The sequence below is a fragment of the Cebus imitator genome, unplaced genomic scaffold, assembly GCF_001604975.1.
Source record: "Cebus imitator isolate Cc_AM_T3 unplaced genomic scaffold, Cebus_imitator-1.0 Scaffold599, whole genome shotgun sequence".
In the NCBI taxonomy this organism is placed as follows: Eukaryota; Metazoa; Chordata; class Mammalia; order Primates; family Cebidae; genus Cebus; species Cebus imitator.
Window position 1 is genome coordinate 295,856 of NW_016107914.1, and position 18,832 is coordinate 314,687.

Genomic DNA, 18,832 nt, shown 5'->3' on the forward strand with positions numbered 1-18,832 from the left:
CACCTCCTGGGTTCAAGCGATTCTCCTGCCTCAGCGTCCTGAGTAGCTGGGATTACAGGTATACCACCACACCCGGCTAATTTATTTATTTGTTTTATTTTATTTTATTTTTTTTGTTTGTTTGAGATGGAGTCTCGCTCTGTTGCCTAGGCTGGAGTGCAGTGGCACGATCTTGGCTCAAAGCAAACTCCACCTCCGAGATTCAAGTGATTCTCCTGCCTCAGCCTCTTGAGTAGCTGGGACTATAGGCACGCACCACCACACCCGGCTGATTTTTATGTTCTTAGTAGAGACAGACAGAGTTTCACCATGTTAGCCAGGCTGGTCTCCATCTCCTGACCTCAGGTAATCTGCCCACCTCAGCCTCCCAAATTGCTGGGGTTACAGGCATGACCCACTGCCCGGCCAGAAACGTCCTATTTTGTTTTCTCCTCTTCCTGCATTTGCTCTGTTTTCTTGCTTCAGTCTCTGTTTGGTGATTCTTCATCATCAGTTCATATTTAAGAGGAGGTCTGAACATATACCCCCCCAAATGTGGATGTCTGTGGTCTTTCCTCCTGGCCCGGCCAGTTTCCGCAGTAGAAACTCTTCTGACCCTGTCCAGGGAGGAGGGGGGGGCAAGAGGGCTGGGAGCTCACTCTGCTGTATGGACCCTCCTTGGAACTACTTCCTTGGAACTGGTTTTAGTTCCACAGCATCCAGCCAAAGCCTAGCAGGGACGGCTGTAATCCGCATTGATGAAGGGAGTCCTGCTCTGGGGGAGCCTGGGGCCTCTCAGCGAGAGGGTGGTGGAAGGGCCTCAGAGGACTTAGGCTTGCCTTAGGGGATCTGGGGGAGTGCCCAGGGAAGTGGGGCTGGGCCTTGGACGGGATGCTGTCTGGAAGCAGGGGTAACTGTATGACTGGATGTCTTGATGAATCATATGTAGAAGGAGACAGGGATGCCAGGCTGGAGGGATGATTCTGTGGCTTGGAAGAAATTCTTGATTTTGTCCTCACTCAGACATGATCGCTGGGTGGTCTTGTTTCTGTCTTTGCCCATCGTGGTCACACACTGGCCTTGCCTGATGTTGACGCTCTGGGACATTTCCAGGCTGATAGGACCAGGCCAGCTCCCGATGTCAGGGCTGCTGTACTCATCTTTTTCAGCTGGGACCAGTGTCCCTGACTCCAAATCCCTGCTATATCCTTTCCAGACAGCACATCTTTAGTTTTCTGCTGATCCCGTGAGTTTAAGGGAGGGATCAAATTTCAGTGTTCCCTAGGGTATACATAGACTTATTTTTTCTCTAGAGAGAGGATCTGGCTCTGTTGCCAGGCTGGAGTGCAGTGGTGTGGTCACAGCTCATTGCAGCCTCCAACTCCTGGGCTCAAGTCATCATCCTGCCTGAGCCTCCCGAGTAGCTGGGACTATAGGTGCATGCCACCCACCATGCCTGGCTAAGATTTGTACTTAAAAATAATTATTTTATTTTTAAATTGTAATTAACTATTAAATTAATTTTGAGACCAGGTTATGAGACTGGCTCATTTTTGTATTTTTGGTAGAGAAGGGGTTTTACCATATTGCCAAGGCTGGTCTCGAACTCCTGGGCTCAAGCGAGCCACCCACCTCAGCCTCCCAAAGTGCTGGGATTGCAGGTGTGAGCCACCGTGCCCACTCTAGATGGACTTTTAAAAAAATGTGTGGCAAAATACACATCTCGTAAAACACGCCACGCTCACCATGTTTAAGTGTGCGTCCCGGGCATAAGCATGCTCCGGTGCTGTGCAGCCATCTCCGCCATCCAGCCGCAGAACCTGTTCATCTTCCCCAGCTGAAGCTCTGGCCCCGTTCAGCCCAACTCCCCACCCCTCAGCCCCGGCACCCGCCCTTCTACTGCCCGTCCCCCAGGAGTTCACGGCTCTCCTGTGAGGCCCCTCGCAGGAGTGGAATCCTACAGTGCCGGCCTCTCTGTGACTGGCTCCTTTCACTGAGTCCCATGTCCTCGAGGATCAGCCGTGTGGGAGCCCGTCTCAGAATGGCCTTCCTTTCTTCTCTGTGACTTGTGCCTTCGTGCAGTCCTGTATGACAGGGCTTGGTGAGGATGGAGAGCAGGGCAAGTGTTTAGCCCCAGATGAGTCCTCAGTCTCACTTTTAACTGTAATGGCAGCTTTCTGGATGTTTGCTTGCTTAAAAGAGTAATTCTTTCCTTCCTAAAGTGTTGGCCCCCACTCTGCCCAGGAGGCAAGATGCTCTCGTCTTGCCACAGGGAATTATGTCTGTCCAGTTAGAGTGAGCAGTTTTTCTGTCCACTCCTTTCCCTATAGAAGAGGTGGGGCTGGGCCCTCCCTGCTGTGTCTCGGACCCCAGTCTTCCTTACCATTCTGATTGATTGATTGACTGAGATGCAGTTTCACTCTTGTTGCCTGGGCTGGAGTGCAGTGGCGCCGTCTCGACTCACCACAACCTCTGCCTCTCGGGTTCAAGCAATTCTCCTGCCTCAGCCTCCTGAGCAGCTGGGATTACAGGCATGTGCCACCAGGCCCAGCTAATTTTGTATTTTTAGTACAGACGGGGTTTCTCCATGTTGGTCATGCTGGTCTTGAACTCCCGACCTCAGGTGATCCACCCGCCTCGGCTTCCCAAAATGCTGGGATTACAAGCGTGAGCCACCACGCCCGGCCATTCTGTTTCTTTTTTGAGATGGAGTCATCTAGGCTGGAGTGTAGTGGCATGATCTTGGCTCACTGCAATGTGTGCCTCCTGGGTTCAAGCAATTCCCCTGCCTCAGCCTCCCAAGTACCTGGGACTATAGGCACGCACTACCACGCCCAGCTAATTTTTTGTATTTTTAGTGGAGACTGGGTTTCACCATGTTAGCCAGGCTGGTCTCAAACTCCTGACCTCAGGTTATCTGCCCGCCTCAGCCTCCTGAAGTGCTGGGATTATAGGCATGAGCCACCACGTCGGGCCACCATTCTGTTTTAAATAGTTTTATTTATTTATTTATTTAGAGATGGAGTCTTGCTCTGTCGCCAGGCTGGAGTGCTGTGACATGATCTCGGCTCACTGCAATCTCCGACTCCCTGGTTCAAGTGATTCTCTTGTCTCAGCCTTCCGAGTAGCCAGGATTACAGGCATGCACCACCATGGCCGACTACTTTTTGTATTTTTAGTAGATACAGGGTTTCACCCCGTTGGCCAGGATGGTCTCGAGCTGCTGACCTCGTGATCCGCCTGCCAGCCTCCCAAAGTGCTGGGATTACAGGCATGAACCACCATACTGGCCAAATAAATAGTACAATTCAGTGGTTTTTTTGTATATTCAGAGTTGTGCAGCCATCGCCATCTAATTCCAGAGCATTTTCTTCACCCCCTAAAGGAGACTTGTACCCATTAGCCACTACTCCCCACTCCCCTCTCCAGCCCCTGGCACCCACTCCTCTGCTTCCTGTCTCTAAATTTACCTGGCTGGACACTTTACATAAATGGATTCATTCCTTCTTGTGACCGAATCCTCTTTTGGATAGACCATGCTGAGTTTAGTCATCCATCAGTTGGTGGACACTCCAGCTGCGCCTGCCTTTGGGCTCGGATGAGTGGTGCCGCCATGAAGCTCTGCGTACGCGTCTTGGTTTGGACGCAAGTGTTCACTTCTGCCATTCTTCAGCTGAGTGTCTGGGCTGGTGGTCCTGTGCCCGGCCACCAGGCCACAAAAGGGTGCTTGCATCTCTCATGCCCTGGGGATCTTGGCACCTGCTGTCCAAGCCTAGCCCTCAGCCCCCTGACCGCTGCCCTCTGCAGGTGGCTGAGCTCTGCATTGACATGGAACTGCGGGATGAGATTCTGCCCAGAGCCCAGAACATCCAGAGCCGCTTGGACCGACAGACCATTGAGACAGAGGAGGTCTGGGCGACCTACCTGGGGTTGGGGGGAAGATGGGGACCTGGAGCCTGTACAGCCTGCTGTTGGAAGTGGCCACCCTGCCTGCCCCTCCCTTTGGCCCCTTCCTTCTGACTTGGACTTCCTGTCTCCCTCCTTGCCCCTAACCCCTAACCAACCTTGTGCGGTCTCCTGCGCAGGTGAACAAGACGCTGAAGGCGACGCTGCAGGCCCTGCTAGAGGTGGTGGCCTTGGACGACGGGGATGTGCTCGACTCCTTCCAGACCAACCCCTCCACCGAGTCCCTCAAGTCCACCAGCTCAGACTCAGGCAGCCGGCAGGCAGGCCGGAGGCGTGGCCAGCAGCAGGAGACTGAGACCTTCTATATCACGGTGGGGAGGGCTGGGTTGGTGGGCGGGACCCACGGGGGCGTGGCTGGGGCAGAGGGAGGGGCTTAAGCCAGAGGTAAACTTTGGGTTCTTCTTGGGACTGCGCAGAAACTCCAGGAGTATCTGAGTGGACGCAGCATACTTGCCAAGCTGCAGGCCAAGCACGAGAAGCTGCAGGAGGCCCTTCAGCGAGGTGGGCCCAGCGCTGCCCCCTTCCCTGCCTCTCCCCTGCCCAGGACCCTATCTGGCCCGAGGTCCTCCCTGCCTGCCTGTCCCTGGCCCTTTTCCATGCCTTTTTTTCTGGAATGCATTGAAGACCCCTGGCCTGAGAGGCAGACCAGTGTTCTTCCACCCAACAGGTGACAAGGAGGAGCGGGAAATGTCTTGGTGAGTCCTTCATGAGGGCCTGGCACGTTCTGAGGAGCTGGGTCACTGCAGTGGTCCCCCATCTCTTCTCTCCCTGGGGCCCAACTCAGCTGCCCAGTCCCCTGGGCCTCAATTTCCCAGTCTTCCCACTGGATTGTGGAATCACTTCAGAGGGTTAGAAGCCTGCTTGGCTGGGCGGGGGGTGGGGCATCCCATTCTCCACACCCGGCCCCCTCAGAGCCAGCTCCCATTCACCACAGGACCCAGTACACGCAGAGAAAATTCCAGAAGAGCCACCACCCTCGCCCCAGCTCCCAGTATAACCAGAGACTCTTTGGGGGAGACATGGAGAAGTTTATCCAGGTACTTGCTCTGCCCCACACGCTAGCCCACCTGTATGTGCTGGTCTTTCTCCAGCCCTGGGTCACCTCTGTGGCCGGAGCAGCTGCCTGATCCCAGGGTCTCAGTCACCAACTGTACCTTCCTGGATGGGCCTCTTCCAGGCCTCTGTTGGGCTCCCCGTGGCCTTCGCTGATCGAAGGGAGCATACTTAACTAGTAAGGGGAACGTACAGAAAACTTGGGGCAGCACCATTTTTAGGGGCAAGATATTGAAAGCTTTTCCCCTGCAACTTCTGGCCAGCGTGGTACTGGGGGGCCTTGACAGTGAAATGAGGGGAAGCAGGAAAGATCAGAAAACTAATACTGATATCAGAAAGCATCAGAGAGGGCCAAGCATGGTGGCTCACACCTGTAATCTCAGCACTTTGGGTGGCTGAGGTAGGCAGATCACTTCAGCCCAAGTGTTCGAGACCAGCCTGGGCAACATAGTGAAACTGTCTCTACTACAAATACAAAAAATGAGCTGGGCATGGTGGCGCGTGCCTGTAATCCCAGCTGCTCAGGAGGCTGAGGCAGGAGAATCACTTGAACCTGGGAGGCAGAGGCTGTGGTGAACCAAAATTGCAAGACTGCACTCCAGCCTGGGTGACAGAGCGAGACTTGGTCTCAAAAAAAAAAAAAAAAGAAAAATAAAACCAAGAAGGAGGGAGGGATAGAGGGAGGAAGGAAGGAAGGACCAGGCATGGAGAGTACCAGAAAGATCAGAACTGATGCCATCATTGTCAGTGATATGATTATGTGTGTAGACCATTCAAAAGAATCAACAAATCTTTAAATGAACACTTTTTTTCTTTTTTTGAGAGAGAGGCGGTCTTGTGCTGTTGACCAGGCTGCATTGCAGTGATGCGATCTTGGCTCACTGCAATGTTTGCCTCCCAGGTTCAAGTGATTCTCCTGCCTCAGCCTTCCAAGTAGCTGGGACTACAGGTGTGCACCACCTGGCTAATTTTTATATTTTCAGTAGAGACATGGTTTCGCCATGTTGGTCAGGCTGGTTTGGAACTCCCAGCCTCAGGTGATCTGCCCGCCTCAGCCTCACAAAGTGCTGGGATTACAGGTGGGAGCCACCACCCCTAGCTTGAGTTTCAAAATGTTACTTGATTCAAGGTCAGTGTACAGAATTGAACTGCATTTTTATATTCCAGCAACAATTTGCAAATAAAATGTAAGTCAGTGCTTAAAACCTCATGAAAAATATCAGACATCTAGGAGCGAGTATAAGAAACTGCGTGCTAGGCCTCTATGCCAACAACAATGATGTGTTCTTGAGAGAAAATAAAAGCAACCTGGCGCATGGTGCACGCCTGTAATCCCAGCGCTTTGGGAGATTGAGGCCGGAGTATCGCTTGAGCCCAGGAAGTCGAGACTGCAGTGAGCCGAGATCGTGCCACTGCACTACAGCCTGGGCGACAGACTGAGAACCTTGTCTCAAAAAAAGGAAAAAAAAGCAATTGAATGACAACACAGGACATGCGGTGTCCATGGTGAAGTAAACACCTTCTGTCCCCAGAGCTCAGGCCAGTCTGTGCCCCTGGTGGTGGAGAGCTGCATTCGCTTCATTAACCTCAATGGTGAGCAGGACCCAGCCCCTCCCAGGATCTTGGCACCCAGAACCCAGTTCCCGGCACCTGGCCTGGGAGGCCATCCCGGCAGGGCTGGGGAAGATGCTCAGTGCCCACCAGCTCCTTGTCCTCCTGCAGGCCTGCAGCACGAAGGCATCTTCCGGGTGTCCGGTCCCCAGCTCCGGGTCTCAGAGATCCGTGATGCCTTCGAGAGAGGTGGGGATGGGCAGGGGGAGCGGGGTTGGGGGCTCTCGGGCAGGCAACATCAGCATCCTCCCCCACCACATCACTCGCCCATCTGCAGGGGAGGACCCGCTGGTGGAAGGCTGCAGTGCCCACGACCTGGACTTGGTGGCTGGGGTGCTGAAGCTCTACTTCCGGAGCCTGGAGCCCCCACTCTTCCCCCCGGACCTGTTCAGCGAGTTGCTGGCTTCTTCGGGTGAGGCCAGGGCCTGAGGCCGTTGTGGGGAGGGCACTTGCTAGGGTGGCTGCACTCACACGGCTCTCTCCGGGTGGCCTTGGCCACAGAGCTGGAGGCCACATCAGCACGGGTGGAGCAAGTGAGCCGCCTGCTGGGGCGGCTGCCGGCGCCAGTCCTGGTGGTTCTGCGCTACCTCTTCACCTTCCTCAACCAGTGAGTGCTTCGGGGCGAGCACTGGGGTGGGGGCTGGAGCCGAGGGGGCGAGGGGACTTGGGGTGTGGGCTCTCTGCTTGTGACGTGAGTATCCCCTCAGCCTGGCCCAGTACAGCGATGAGAACATGATGGACCCCTACAACCTGGCCGTGTGCTTTGGGCCCACGCTGCTGCCCGTGCCCGCTGGACAGGACCCGGTGACGCTGCAGGGCCGGGTGAACCAGCTGGTGCAGACGCTCATAACGCAGCCCGATCGGGTCTTCCCACCCCTAACTGAGCTGCCTGGCCCCGTCTACGAGAAGTGCATGGCACCACCTTCCACCCGCTGCCTGGGGTACACCATTGGTGCTGCCGAGGGGACTGGGGGGTCCATTGGAGAGGAGCCCCCCTCATCCACCTCGCTCTACCCTGAACCTCAGGGACGCCCCGCTGGAGAGCCTGGGGGCAGACAATGAGCCGGACCTGGAAGCGGAGACACTGGCCCAGGAGGATGGTGAGGGCAATGGGCAGAGAGCCCCATCCTGTCCCCGCCCTTGTGTCCACACCCCCCACAGCTTGGACCTCCTCTCCTCACCAGACCTGGACGGGGTCGTGGAGGCTGTGGCCTGCTTTGCCTACACGGGCCGCACGGCCCAGGAGCTGAGCTTCCGGCGTGGGGACGTGCTGCGGCTGCACGAGAGGGCATCCAGCGACTGGTGGTGGGGAGAGCACGAGGGCGCACGGGGCCTCATTCCCCACAAGTACATCACGCTGCCTGCGGGGTGAGTGAGCCTTGCCCTTGGGGCTCTCGGGGTCTCCACACCTCCCCTTCATCCAGCCTGCCCTCGACCCCAGGTCAGATTCGGAAGGTGTGGGCTGGCTTGGAGAATGAGCATTTCTGACCACTTCTGGCTGGCATGGAGGCTACTGGCCTGGACCTGAGGGAAAAGAGCCCTCAAAACAGGCCGGTCCTTTCCACTGCAGGGCAGAGAAGCAGGAGGTGGGCGCAGGCGTGCAGACTGCAGGTGACTCGGAGAGCAGCCCCGAGGGCCTCCTGGCATCAGAGCTGGTCCACCGGTGAGCAAGAAGATGGGACTGGAGAACCCACGCCGGGGAGACTGGGGTCAGGCTTTGGCCATGTGGGAGCGGGAGGGGTTGTGAGATGAGGATGTGATAGAGTGACCCAGCCTGTGACAGGGAGAGGCTCTAGAGGAGCTTGGGGACCAGTGGGCCAGCCTCTTTTCCTTGGCCACACCCCAGGATGGGAGGAGCCACTGCCCTGTTAGCTCAGGGACTTCCCAGGGCCCCCACCAGGCTCCCCGTCTGTCCTGCAGGCCAGAGCCATGCACCTCACCCGAGGCTGTGGGACCCCCTGGACACAGGCGACACTGCTTGGTCCCAGCCTGTCTGGAGCAACATGTGGAGGTTGATAAGGTGAGAGCCAGGACTGGCTATGTGGCAAGTGAGGACACCTGTCCTGGGGGATCTCTGCTTCCCCTTGGGAGCCAAACTGCGCTCCCTGGCCTCAGCTGAGGGGAACCTGCCACCAGACACACAGGAAGGCAAAGATGTGAGGGCAGGTGGGGATGGCAAGGTACGGCCACAGAGGCAGGGATGAGAGGGCCAGAGGCCACGTGGTCTGGTTGGAGCCCAGGGCTTGCATGTTGGGATTTACATTTGGCTTCTGAGCAGGCAAGTATCAGGGCTGAGTAGAGACTGTTTACCTGGTAGGGGCAGGGGATTCCAGGGCAGATTGCAAGGCTGGTATCTATAGCTGGGCTAGGTAACAGGCGGTACCATGGCAGGCACTTGACATGCCAGGGAGGATGAAAGGGACAGATGGCAGGGAGGCAGGAGGGGGTGGCTGGTTGGGGATCGGGGTGGGGCAGCAGTGGCTCTTGCAGGAGCAGAGCTCAGGCTTAAGACGTGGTCCTGGCACGGGCCCTGCTACGTGCTCTGTACCATGGGCCCTGTGAGCACCATCGGCTGAGAAGCCCGGGAGACAGTGGCTAAGCCCGAGGAGGAGAGAGCCCAAGAGTCCCCAGGCCTAGGGAGCCTGGGGAGAGTGTGGTAGACATGCAGGAGCAGGAGCCGGGACCAGGGACAGGGCAGCCGGGAGATGCCACGGGAGGACATTGACCTGGGAGTCCCCTCATGCTGCTGGTGGCTCCTGAGGCCGTGGGCAGACGGACTATGATCTCTGCCAGGGAAAGGATGAAGGCAAGAAGAGAGGGGTCCCCACTTCCGGGCTAAGCCAAGGAATTGCTGTCCTCAGAGGAGACTGTGACAGAGACACCAAAGGGGGCAGGAGGGAAGCCAGGTGCACACTGGGGAAGAGTGACCTTGAGGCTGAGGGACTTGCTTTGGGAGTGGGCGGAGCTCTGGGTCTTTTTTTTTTTGAGACGGAGTTTCACTCATGTTACCCAGGCTGGAGTGCAATGGCGCGATCTCGGCTCACCGCAACCTCCGCCTCCTGGGTTCAGGCAATTCTCCTGCCTCAGCCTCCTGAGTAGCTGGGATTACAGGCATGCACCACCATGCCCAGCTAATTTTTTTTTTGTATTTTCAGTAGAGACGGGGTTTCACCATGTTGACCAGGATGGTCTCGATCTCTTGACCTCGTGATCCACCCGCCTCGGCCTCCCAAAGTGCTGGGATTACAGGCTTGAGCCACCGCGCCCGGCGCTCTGGGTCTTGATGATCACCCTCCCTTTGTTTCCCCTGCACTAGGCTGTGGCGCAGAACATGGACTCTGTGTTTAAGGAGCTCATGGGAAAGGCCTCTGCCCGCCAGGGCCTCGGACCAGCACCTGCCACCTCTCCCAGCCCTGGGCCCCGAAGCCCAAAGGCCCCGGTCAGCAGCCGCCTGGGCAGGAACAAAGGCTTCTCCCGGGGCCCTGGGGCCCCAGCCTCACCCTCAGTGTCCCAGCCCCAGGGCCTGGACTCCACCCCCAAGCCACACTGAGGTGCTGGGCCGGCCACTCTCCCCAGCCCCCTTGCTTCACTCCAGCCCTTTCCAGCAAGTGCAGGGTTCCTGCACTTCACCCTGTGCAGAGAGGTGGGATGAGGCCACTGTATAGGGATGCCCGCCCCATACCCTGCCTGCCCCTCAGCCCTGGCCCAGGCCTCTTTGGGAGGCAGCTGAGGAAGGAGGCTGGGGAAACCCTCTTCTGCGGCCTTGAGGAGGGCTGGTCAGTGGCTGCTGGGTGGCGGGCGCCCTTGCTCAGATGCCTGGCAGCACTGCGTTGTGATTCATAAAGACCTATGTGTTGACTCCCTGATGGGAGCCAGCTCTCTGTCTCAGGGGTAGACAGGTGGGTGCTGGAGGCTGGAGAAGTTTCCCCTGCAGGTCCTGCAGCTTTGAAGGCTTGGCCGCTTGCACCATGGGTTCCGGAGCTGTGCACGTGACTGTGGGTGTGGGGGGGCAGGTCTGTGTACGTCTCTGTGCTGCCTCCACAACCACTGTTACCCTGATCCAAGGAGACCCCTCGCCATGTGGAGGATGAGCTGCAACTTTTATTAGGGAGAGAATGAGAACAGAGGGAGGAAGGGAGGGATTAGAGAGGCAGAGACTAGAAGACCCCCGGGACCACTCGCTCACCTGGGGGCAGCTGCTCTCTCCTTCCTGCCCCTCAGCCTTCCGCTGCAGCCCTCCCACACCCAGCACAGTGAGCTGACCTGAGGCATCCTCATGCAGCTAAGGATGTGGAGACCCAGGCAGGGGCTGTGGCTTGTCCAGGGCCATACAATGTACCAGCTCAGGGCCACAGGCTCTGGCCGGTTCTCTGTGGGTCCCCCTCCCAGTGGACTCCAGGAAGGCAGCTGAGCTTCTCAAAGCTTCTGGAGGCAAGACACACAACAGCTCTTCAGGATGAAGTGTCCTTGGCCAGGGAGGAGCTGGCGGTGTTGCAGGACTCATCCTGGGGACCCAGGCTGGGTGGGGTGCGCCTCTGGGCACAGCAGAGCAAGCTGCGCAGCTCCGAGGAGATGCTGCTGCTGAAGGACGCGTAGATCCAGGGGTTGGTGCAGCTGTTGAGGCTGGCCAGCAACATGAGCAGCACGAAGGGTGGCCCTGTGGAGGTAGGGGGATGCAGGCTGGGCTCAGGACAGCTGGCAGTGCATGGAAGCATGCGGCCAAGACCGAGTGACCCCCCACAGCCCTAGCCATGGCTACACCCACTTTCTCGAGGCGCCTCCGGGTCCCACGCGGCCCACAGTTGCACCAGGAAGAAGGGCGCCCAGCATAGCACATAGACGACCACAATCACTAACGTCATCCTCACGGTCTTGGCCACAGCTGCCGACACGCGGGCTCCCTCGCTGGGGCTGCCTGTGTGGCAGCCCGGGCGGCGCCCCCCAGTCCTCTCTGATGGTCCTGGCACCAGACTGGCGTGAATCTCCCGGAAGATGAGGACCTGGCAGGCGGCGATAGCCAGGGTAGGCGCCACGAACACCATCAGGGCGATCCAAGTGACGTACGCGCGGAGGCCCCAGGGCTCCACAAAGCTGGCCCAGCAGTCAACGACCCCGCTGCCATTCCCCACGTCACGCTGGGCGAAGATGAAGAGCTGGGGCAGGCTGAGAAGGAGCGAGAAGGCCCAAGCCACCAGCACCGGCCGGTTGCAGTGAGCCCCACCTCCATGGCGGTAAGCTAGCATGGGACGGCAGATGGCGCGGTGGCGGTCCAGTGTCATGGCCAGGATCATGTAGGAGGAGGCGTACATGCCCACCATTTGCAGATACTTCACTGCCCGACACAGGGCATCCGGCCCATGGAAGCGGTCGGTGGCATCCCAGGCCAGCTGGGGCAGCACTTGGAACAGAGCCACAGCCAGGTCGGCCAGGCACAAGTGGCCAATGAAGATGTGCATGGGTGCCCAGTGGCCCCGCTGGCCCCGCCGTGCTAGGGCTGCCAGCACAAGGCCGTTGCTCAGGGCCACGGCCACAAAGACTATAGAGAGCAGCGCCAGCTCCGCCCGGGCCAGGAGCAGGTCCCTGGTGTCCAGCGGCCTCTCCTGGCTGCTGTTGCTGGGCAGGCTGGGTGGAGAGGGGTGCCCAGGCACAGCTGGGCAGGGGTCAGGGAGAGGGCCTGGTTAGAGAGGGTGCTGTGCAGGGGAACACAGGTTCAAGGAGGCTCCCACCTGGCTGCCGTTAATCTGGGCCTCCTGCCTCCCTTACCACCATCCAGAGACCCACTTCCTGGCCTCTAGCAGAGGAGACTCCGGGAAAGCCATGTTATGGGGGACACATACCCCAGGCTCATGTGGTCCAGGAAGAAGGGCAGCCCCAGCCCCAGCCCTGGCAGGGAGGTGGGGCAGTACCCTCCCCGCCGATCGTTGGCAGCCTGGAGGAGGCGCATACCAGAGGCGAGGGTGAAGAAGGCCTTTAGAAAGAGGGGCTTCCCTGCGTCGTCAAACCCACTGTGCCCACCTGGCTCATGGGGGACAAGCCTTACCGGAGGTGGTGGATGCCATGAGCATGGTGGGGCTGTGCCGTGTGTTCTGAGGGCCTGGAGGAGATGGGCAGACTCAGCCTCTGCCCAAGTGGCTAGCCCCACGACCCAGGGTCTGTGGACCAGAGCCCTTACAGAGGTGCCGGCGTGGCTGGTACCTGTTGGTGTGTGTGCATGTGTGAGGTGGGAGTGTGGCTAGTCCTGGGCAGGGAAGATAGAGAGGGATGGTCAGACAGACGGACACACAGTGCCCAGGACCCCAAGGCAGCCCACAAGCCCCGAGTTTGGGAGTGGGCACCCAGGCAGACACGCAGAACTCCCCTGCCCTGACAGAGGCCAAGAGAGGCCACCATCAGAGGGCTGGGGGCTGGGCAGGGAGGGGGACAGGCCTGTGCAGCCCCTTACCTGGCTGGGCTCCTGGGCTTCTGGGCAGCTGGGCAGTGGTGTGAAGGCTGGGTGCTCAGATCTGCTCTCCATCGGCTGCCCCGCCCTGGCCCAGCCCAGCCTCTGGGAGTGACCTGGCCAGGAGGGGACTTCCTCCCCCTCCCCCTTTCCCCCTGGCCTCTCGTTTCCCTTCCTTTCCCCAGGGCCTCCCTGGTCCAGGTCCAGGACTCCCTCCTCCCACTGCCATAGCCTCCACGCCCACCCTCACCCTACCACACACCCCGGCTGGATTGTCTGAGCTGGCAGTGCTCTGGGAGGTCTCTTAGTTCAGCATTGCCATTTTATAAGTGGGGAAACTGAGACCAGAGAGCATGGGTCTGGCCCAGGACTGCGATGCTTTTTCATGGGAGCTTCATGCCAACTTCCCAAGTTGGGGTCCTCCTGCTTCTGGCTGGGCCCAGGCGAGGAGGGGTTGAAAGCACCCTCACTGGGCCCCTCCCAGACCCATGCAGGCCCCTCCTCCTCCGCAATTAGGGCCAGTTTGGCTGGAGATGAGGAACAGGAAAGGGAGGGGTGGGGTGGTGGCCAAGTCAGGCTGCATGAACCCCTGTGAGATCCAGGGAGACCCCCCACCCTCCTCCTCCTGCCCCACCTGCAACTACCTGTCCTTGGAAGAGGGGCTGGGGACCTCCGTGTGCTCAGGGGCCCCCTCCTGCTACACATGCCCTCACACGCACGACACAGCCACAAACACACACATGACGTGGAGTCGCTTGCTCATGTCTTGAACACGCCGTGAGTGTGGGCGCACCTTCCCTGTACCTGTTTCAGGTGCGGGGACCTGAGAGGGGAGCCGCCAGGGCTTCAGGGCTGGGCCCTCCTCCTCCCTCCCCCAACACCTCTCTCTCCTTCCCCGGCCCCACACCCCCCAGCCCCCATCCAAGTGGTTCTCTTTCCACTCCGCCCCACCCTGCACCCAGGCCTGGCTCAGCCCAGCCCAGCCCAGCCCAAGCAGCCGCGTTCTTCCTGTTTGTCTGTCTTCTCTGTTGGCCTGTGAGGCCAGAGACCAAAACAGCCTCACAGACCAGGCTCAAGTCTGGCCCGTGGCCAGGGCCTCCCCTTCCTGCCCCTCCTGGCTCTGTCAGGGTGGTGGGAACACAGGGTGGCCATTTTCTAGTGACAGTGCTAGGCACTCACCACCCCCTGCCACTACGACACCACACGCGCATACAACACACCATCATACACCACACCACAGCCACACATCACAGACACATGTGCACCCACCATACACCCATACGCCATGCTGCGCACACACACCACACCACACAGCTACACATCACACACGCACGCATAACGCCACACACACACCACGCACCCCGTATAGCACACACCACACAGCCATATACCACCCCACACACATGCACACACCTGCAGGCCATTCCACATACTTGTGCTGTCCCCAATAACCACATGCTGTCACTAGCCTAGAAGTGCAGAAATGGCCTTCCTAATGGCACCCAGATCAATGGAATGGGACATGGCCTCCCTCAGTTGGCAGAGAATTTGGGGACCCTGGCTTGGGAAGCAAGCCAGGCTCCAGCCCCTGCTTGGTTCCTGCCCAGCAGTGTGGCCCTGAACAGGCCATGCCAGCTCTTGACACGTGCTTCCCCTTCTGTGCAATGGGACTTGGTGATTGAGGGTGAACTATGGCGATAAGATGGGCAGGGCTGGGGACTGGCAGGGCCGTGGGAGAGCCTTTGTTCTCTCTGTCTAAAGCTGGCTGGGCAGAGGAATCCATGCCAGCCTTTTGGGGTGAGCAGGCAACCATCTCCTTATCAGTTTCTCTGCCTGAATGAGGCTGTACACGACTGGATCTCAGCAGTGGGCTGGGGCCTCCCCTAGCAATGTGGCCAGGCCTGTGGTAATCTCTGCCCCCTGGACTCCTCACTTCCTGTTGTTAAATTGGGGAAGAGTCTGGAGGAAGGGCCCCCATGGCAGTCTCCTCTGGGATGCAAGAAGCCAGACCAGGACCAAGCACTACTCTGCCAGGATTCCCAGGAGGAACCGAGAGCCACCATGGCAAGGGCTTGGAGGCTGCAGGTGCACACAGGCGGGCGCTTCATGAAGCTGTGCCAGGAGAGAGGCCCTGGGCAGCCACCCCTTGGGTGCTGAAAAAGAAGGGCAGACTGTGCTGATTCATGCCAGGTCCACATGAGTCAGCAGGGATGGCACCAGGCTGCCCCAAGCCCTTTCCCTCCGACGTTAACAGGGGCAGAGTGGGGCCAGGCGTGGTGGCTCATGCCTGTAATCCTAGCACTTTGGGAGGCTGAGGCAGGCAGATCACTTGAGGTCAGGAGTTCGAGACCAGCCTGGCCAATATGATGAAACCCCATCTGTATTAAAAATACAAAAAAAATTAGCTGGGCATGGTGGTGCCCGCATGTAATCCCAGCTACTGGGGAGGCTGAGACAGGAGAATTGCTTGAACCTGGAAGGCGGAGGTCGTAGTGAGCTGAGATCGTGCCATTGCACTCCAGCCTGGGCGACAGAACAAGACTCTGTCTCAAAACAAACAAACAAACAAAAAACGGCGGGGCATATACCTGGGGGCGTGCCAGGTCCCCACTCCTGCCAGCGCAGTCCCCCACTGTGCATGCCTCTCACTGGTCCATCTAAGACTTGCAGAAAGGGCCAAGGCATGGCCACTGATCTCCCAGCCCAGTGTCTGAGCAGAATAGGACAGGAGGCAGACTGGAGGGACACTGTCCCTCTCAATCCAGCAGTTCCCCTCGTCAGAACCCTCCGCTCACCAACTGCAAGTGCTGTGGCTGCAGAGATGGAAGGACCTGGGCCCTGCCCCAGGAGCACATGGGCTTGTGCAGAGAAGGGTGGAGGCAGGGAGGCTGGTGGAGGTTGTGGCTGTCACCCAGGAGAGAAATGGTGTGACCCACTTAACACTGGGCAGCGGGGATGGAGGAAGCAGACAGGTGGAAAAGGTATTTAAAAGGCCCTGAAGGGTTTGTAAGGGGTGGAAGACAAAGAGGAGGCAGCCAAGGACATGGAGAAGGAGGCCCCCAATTGTGTGGGAGGGGCACATGTGCAGATGGCAGAGTCTGTGGGCAGTGGGAAGGACGAAGGAGCCAAGTGCCTATCAACAGGAACAGCTCTCACAGAGACTGTGGCCTGAAGAAGCAGAATATGAAGAGACCAGGAGACGGGGAGGAGCAATGAGTTGGAGGATGGGATTAAAAGGGACAAAAACAAATTCTAAAATGCAAGTGCACATGTGTGCGTGTGAAGGTGTGTGCATGTGAGGGTGTGTGAGGGTGTGTGCGTCTGAGGGTGTGTGTGAGGGTGTGTGCATCTGGTGGCGCGTGTGAGGGTGTGTGCATGTGTGTGTGCATGTGAAGGTGTGTGTGTGAGGGTATGTGCATGTGTGTGTGCATGTGAGGGTGTGTGCGTGTGAGGGCATGTGCATGAGGGTGTGTGCGTGTGAGGGTGTGTGTGTCAAGGTGTGTGCATGTGTGTGTGCATGAGAGTGCATGTGAAGGTGTGTGCGTGTGCATGTGTGTGCATGTGAGAGTGCATGTGTGCGTGTGAGGGTGTGTGCATGTGAGGGTGTGAGGGGGTGTGCATGTGAGGGCATGTGTGTGAGGTGTGTGTGAGGGTGTGCACGTGAGGGTGTGGGCATATGAGTGTGTGTTTGAGAATGCATGTGTGAGGATGTGCATGTATGTATGTGAGGGTGTGTGTGAAGGTGTGTACCTGTGTGATGGTGTGTGCATGTGTGTGCGCCTATATGAGGGTGTGTGCATGTGAAGGTGTGCATGTGTGAGCGTGTGTGCGTGTATGAGGGTGTGGGTGTGTGAGTGTGCACATGTGAGGGTGTGGGTGTGTGAAGGTGTGTGTGTAAAGGCGTGCACATGATGGTGTGAGTGTGAGGGGTGTGTGTGAGGGTGTGTGCGGTGGTTGTGTGCCAATGATAACAGGAAGACAGCCTGCAGATGATCATCTAATTGTGTCCATTCACCTGAGTGAATAACAACTGGGAAAGGTGGACGGAGCCTGTTTCTGGCTGCAGGAAGGCGGCCAGTGGAACTGGATAGATTAGGAGCCCCACGGAGTGGAAGGGAGGGCCAGGGTCTCCAGCAGGTGCTGGGGTGAGGGGCGGGAGGTAGAAGAAGGGTGAGCGTTGAGGCCTCCAGGTCATCATGTGAGAGTCAGGCAGGAGGCGGCTCCCTGGCAAATCTGCAGAGGTTTTTTTTAAGGCAGTGGCCCCTACCCGTTTCCTTCCCAGAGGTGGTGTTCTGCAGTTGCTCTCAGCGGGCTGTCAGGGTGATTGCCTCCGGGTTTCCCAGTTGACTTCCTTGTGCTCTCTCTGCGTGCACGTTCCTCCTCCAGGTCACTGCAGCAGCAGCTCCAGAATGACTTTTTTTTTCCAGCTTTAATAAGACATGATTAGCATACAGTAAAATTCATTAATTTTAATTGCGCTGTTCAATAAGATTTGGCAAATGTATACAGTCGTGTAACCACAACCACACTCATGACACAGAATAAACATTTTTGACATTCCAGAAAGTTCCCTTGTGGCGCTTTGTAGTCAGGCTTCTTCCCCTACCTGAAGCCTAGGAACCACTGATCTATTGCTATAGATTTTCCTTTTCTACAATTTTGTTTAAATAGAATCATAGAGTATGTAGTATTTTTAAAAATTAGCCTGGCGTGATGGTGGGCGCATGTAATCTCAGCTACTTGGGAGGCTGAGGCAGGAATCACTTAAACCCGGGAGACAGAGGTTACAGTGAGCTGAGATCTCGCCACTGCACTCCAGCCTGGGCGACAGAGCGAGACTCTGTCTCAATAAATAAATAAATAAATAAATAAATAAATAAGTATGTAGTATTTTGTGTCTAACTTCTTTCTTTTTAAAAACTTTTTTTGGGGCAGGGGCATAATCTCACTCTGTCACCCAGTATACTGAAAGCTTTTATCACAAGTATTTATTTATTTATTTATTGAGGCAGAGTCTCACTCTCGCCCAGGCTAGAGTGCAGTGGCATGATCATGGCTCACTGCAACCTTGACCTCCCTGGACTCAAGCAATCCTCCTGCCTCAGACTTCTGAGTAGCTGGGACTACAGGCACATGCTACTATGCCTGGCTAATTTTTGCATTTTTAGTAGAGACAGGGTTTCACCATGTGGCTACGCTGGTCTTGAACTCCTGACCTCAGGTGATTCACCCACCTGGGCCTCCCAAAGTGTTGGGATTACAGGCGTGTAATCCCAGAAATTTTTTCTGCCTCTATTGAGAAGATAATGTGGTGTTTTTGTTGTTGTTCTGTTAATATGGTTAATTGCATTGACCAATTTTCAATTGTTGAGGGAACCTTGCATTTCTGGGAGGAATCTTATCTACCTGGTCATGATGTCCCATCTTTTTATATATTGCTACACCTGATTTGCTAAAATTTTTTTTTTTTTTTTTGAGACGGAGTTTCGCTCTTGTGACCCAGGCTGGAGTGCAATGGCGCGATCTCGGCTCACCGCAACCTCCGCCTCCTGGGTTCAGGCAATTCTCCTGCCTCAGCCTCCTGAGTAGCTGGGATTACAGGCACGCGCCACCATGCCCAGCTAATGTTTTGTATTTTTAATAGAGACAAGGTTTCACCATGTTGGCCAGGATGGTCTCCATCTCTTGACCTTGTGATTTGCCTGCCTCGGCCCCCCAAAGTGCTGGGATTACAGGTGTGAGCCACTATGCCCAGCCATTGTTTACTGTTTTTACATCTGGATT

The 18,832-nt window shown here is 57.1% G+C and overlaps 2 protein-coding genes across 6 annotated transcripts in view; one reads left to right on the plus strand and one right to left on the minus strand.

The window, feature by feature from the left end:
- ARHGAP4 (Rho GTPase activating protein 4) overlaps nt 1–10,475 on the plus strand; it is a 21,803-nt gene extending 11,328 nt beyond the window's left edge. For 3 of the 4 annotated variants that reach the window (XM_037734285.1, XM_017516679.2, XM_037734286.1), the window contains exons 8-22: nt 3,787–3,888; nt 4,065–4,256; nt 4,362–4,446; nt 4,613–4,640; nt 4,880–4,982; nt 6,531–6,591; nt 6,721–6,798; nt 6,887–7,021; nt 7,111–7,216; nt 7,317–7,550; nt 7,636–7,709; nt 7,794–7,977; nt 8,180–8,272; nt 8,530–8,629; nt 9,926–10,475. In XM_037734285.1, coding sequence (XP_037590213.1) covers nt 3,787–3,888; nt 4,065–4,256; nt 4,362–4,446; nt 4,613–4,640; nt 4,880–4,982; nt 6,531–6,591; nt 6,721–6,798; nt 6,887–7,021; nt 7,111–7,216; nt 7,317–7,550; nt 7,636–7,709; nt 7,794–7,977; nt 8,180–8,272; nt 8,530–8,629; nt 9,926–10,159 — 1,809 coding nt within the window. In that variant the 3' untranslated portion in view covers nt 10,160–10,475. Of the gene's footprint in view, nt 1–3,786; nt 3,889–4,064; nt 4,275–4,361; nt 4,447–4,612; nt 4,641–4,879; nt 4,983–6,530; nt 6,592–6,720; nt 6,799–6,886; nt 7,022–7,110; nt 7,217–7,316; nt 7,551–7,635; nt 7,710–7,793; nt 7,978–8,179; nt 8,273–8,529; nt 8,630–9,925 lie in introns of all 4 variants that reach the window. The other variant, XM_017516678.2, reaches the window with a different exon arrangement.
- A 215-nt stretch (nt 10,476–10,690) lies between these two features.
- On the minus strand, nt 10,691–13,610 carry AVPR2 (arginine vasopressin receptor 2). 2 transcript variants are annotated; one of them, XM_037734287.1, is made up of 4 exons: nt 13,052–13,610; nt 12,650–12,703; nt 11,375–12,259; nt 10,691–11,266 (listed from the first exon to the last, which is right to left on the minus strand). In XM_037734287.1, exons 2-4 carry the CDS (start codon nt 12,672–12,674, stop codon nt 11,061–11,063), a joined length of 1,116 nt encoding a protein of 371 aa, XP_037590215.1. In that variant the 5' UTR covers nt 12,675–12,703; nt 13,052–13,610; the 3' UTR covers nt 10,691–11,060. The 2 variants fall into 2 exon arrangements, with proteins under 2 accessions (XP_037590215.1, XP_017372170.1); XM_017516681.2 differs by having other exon boundaries at nt 12,650–12,761.
- Nucleotides 13,611–18,832: the final 5,222 nt, after the last annotated feature.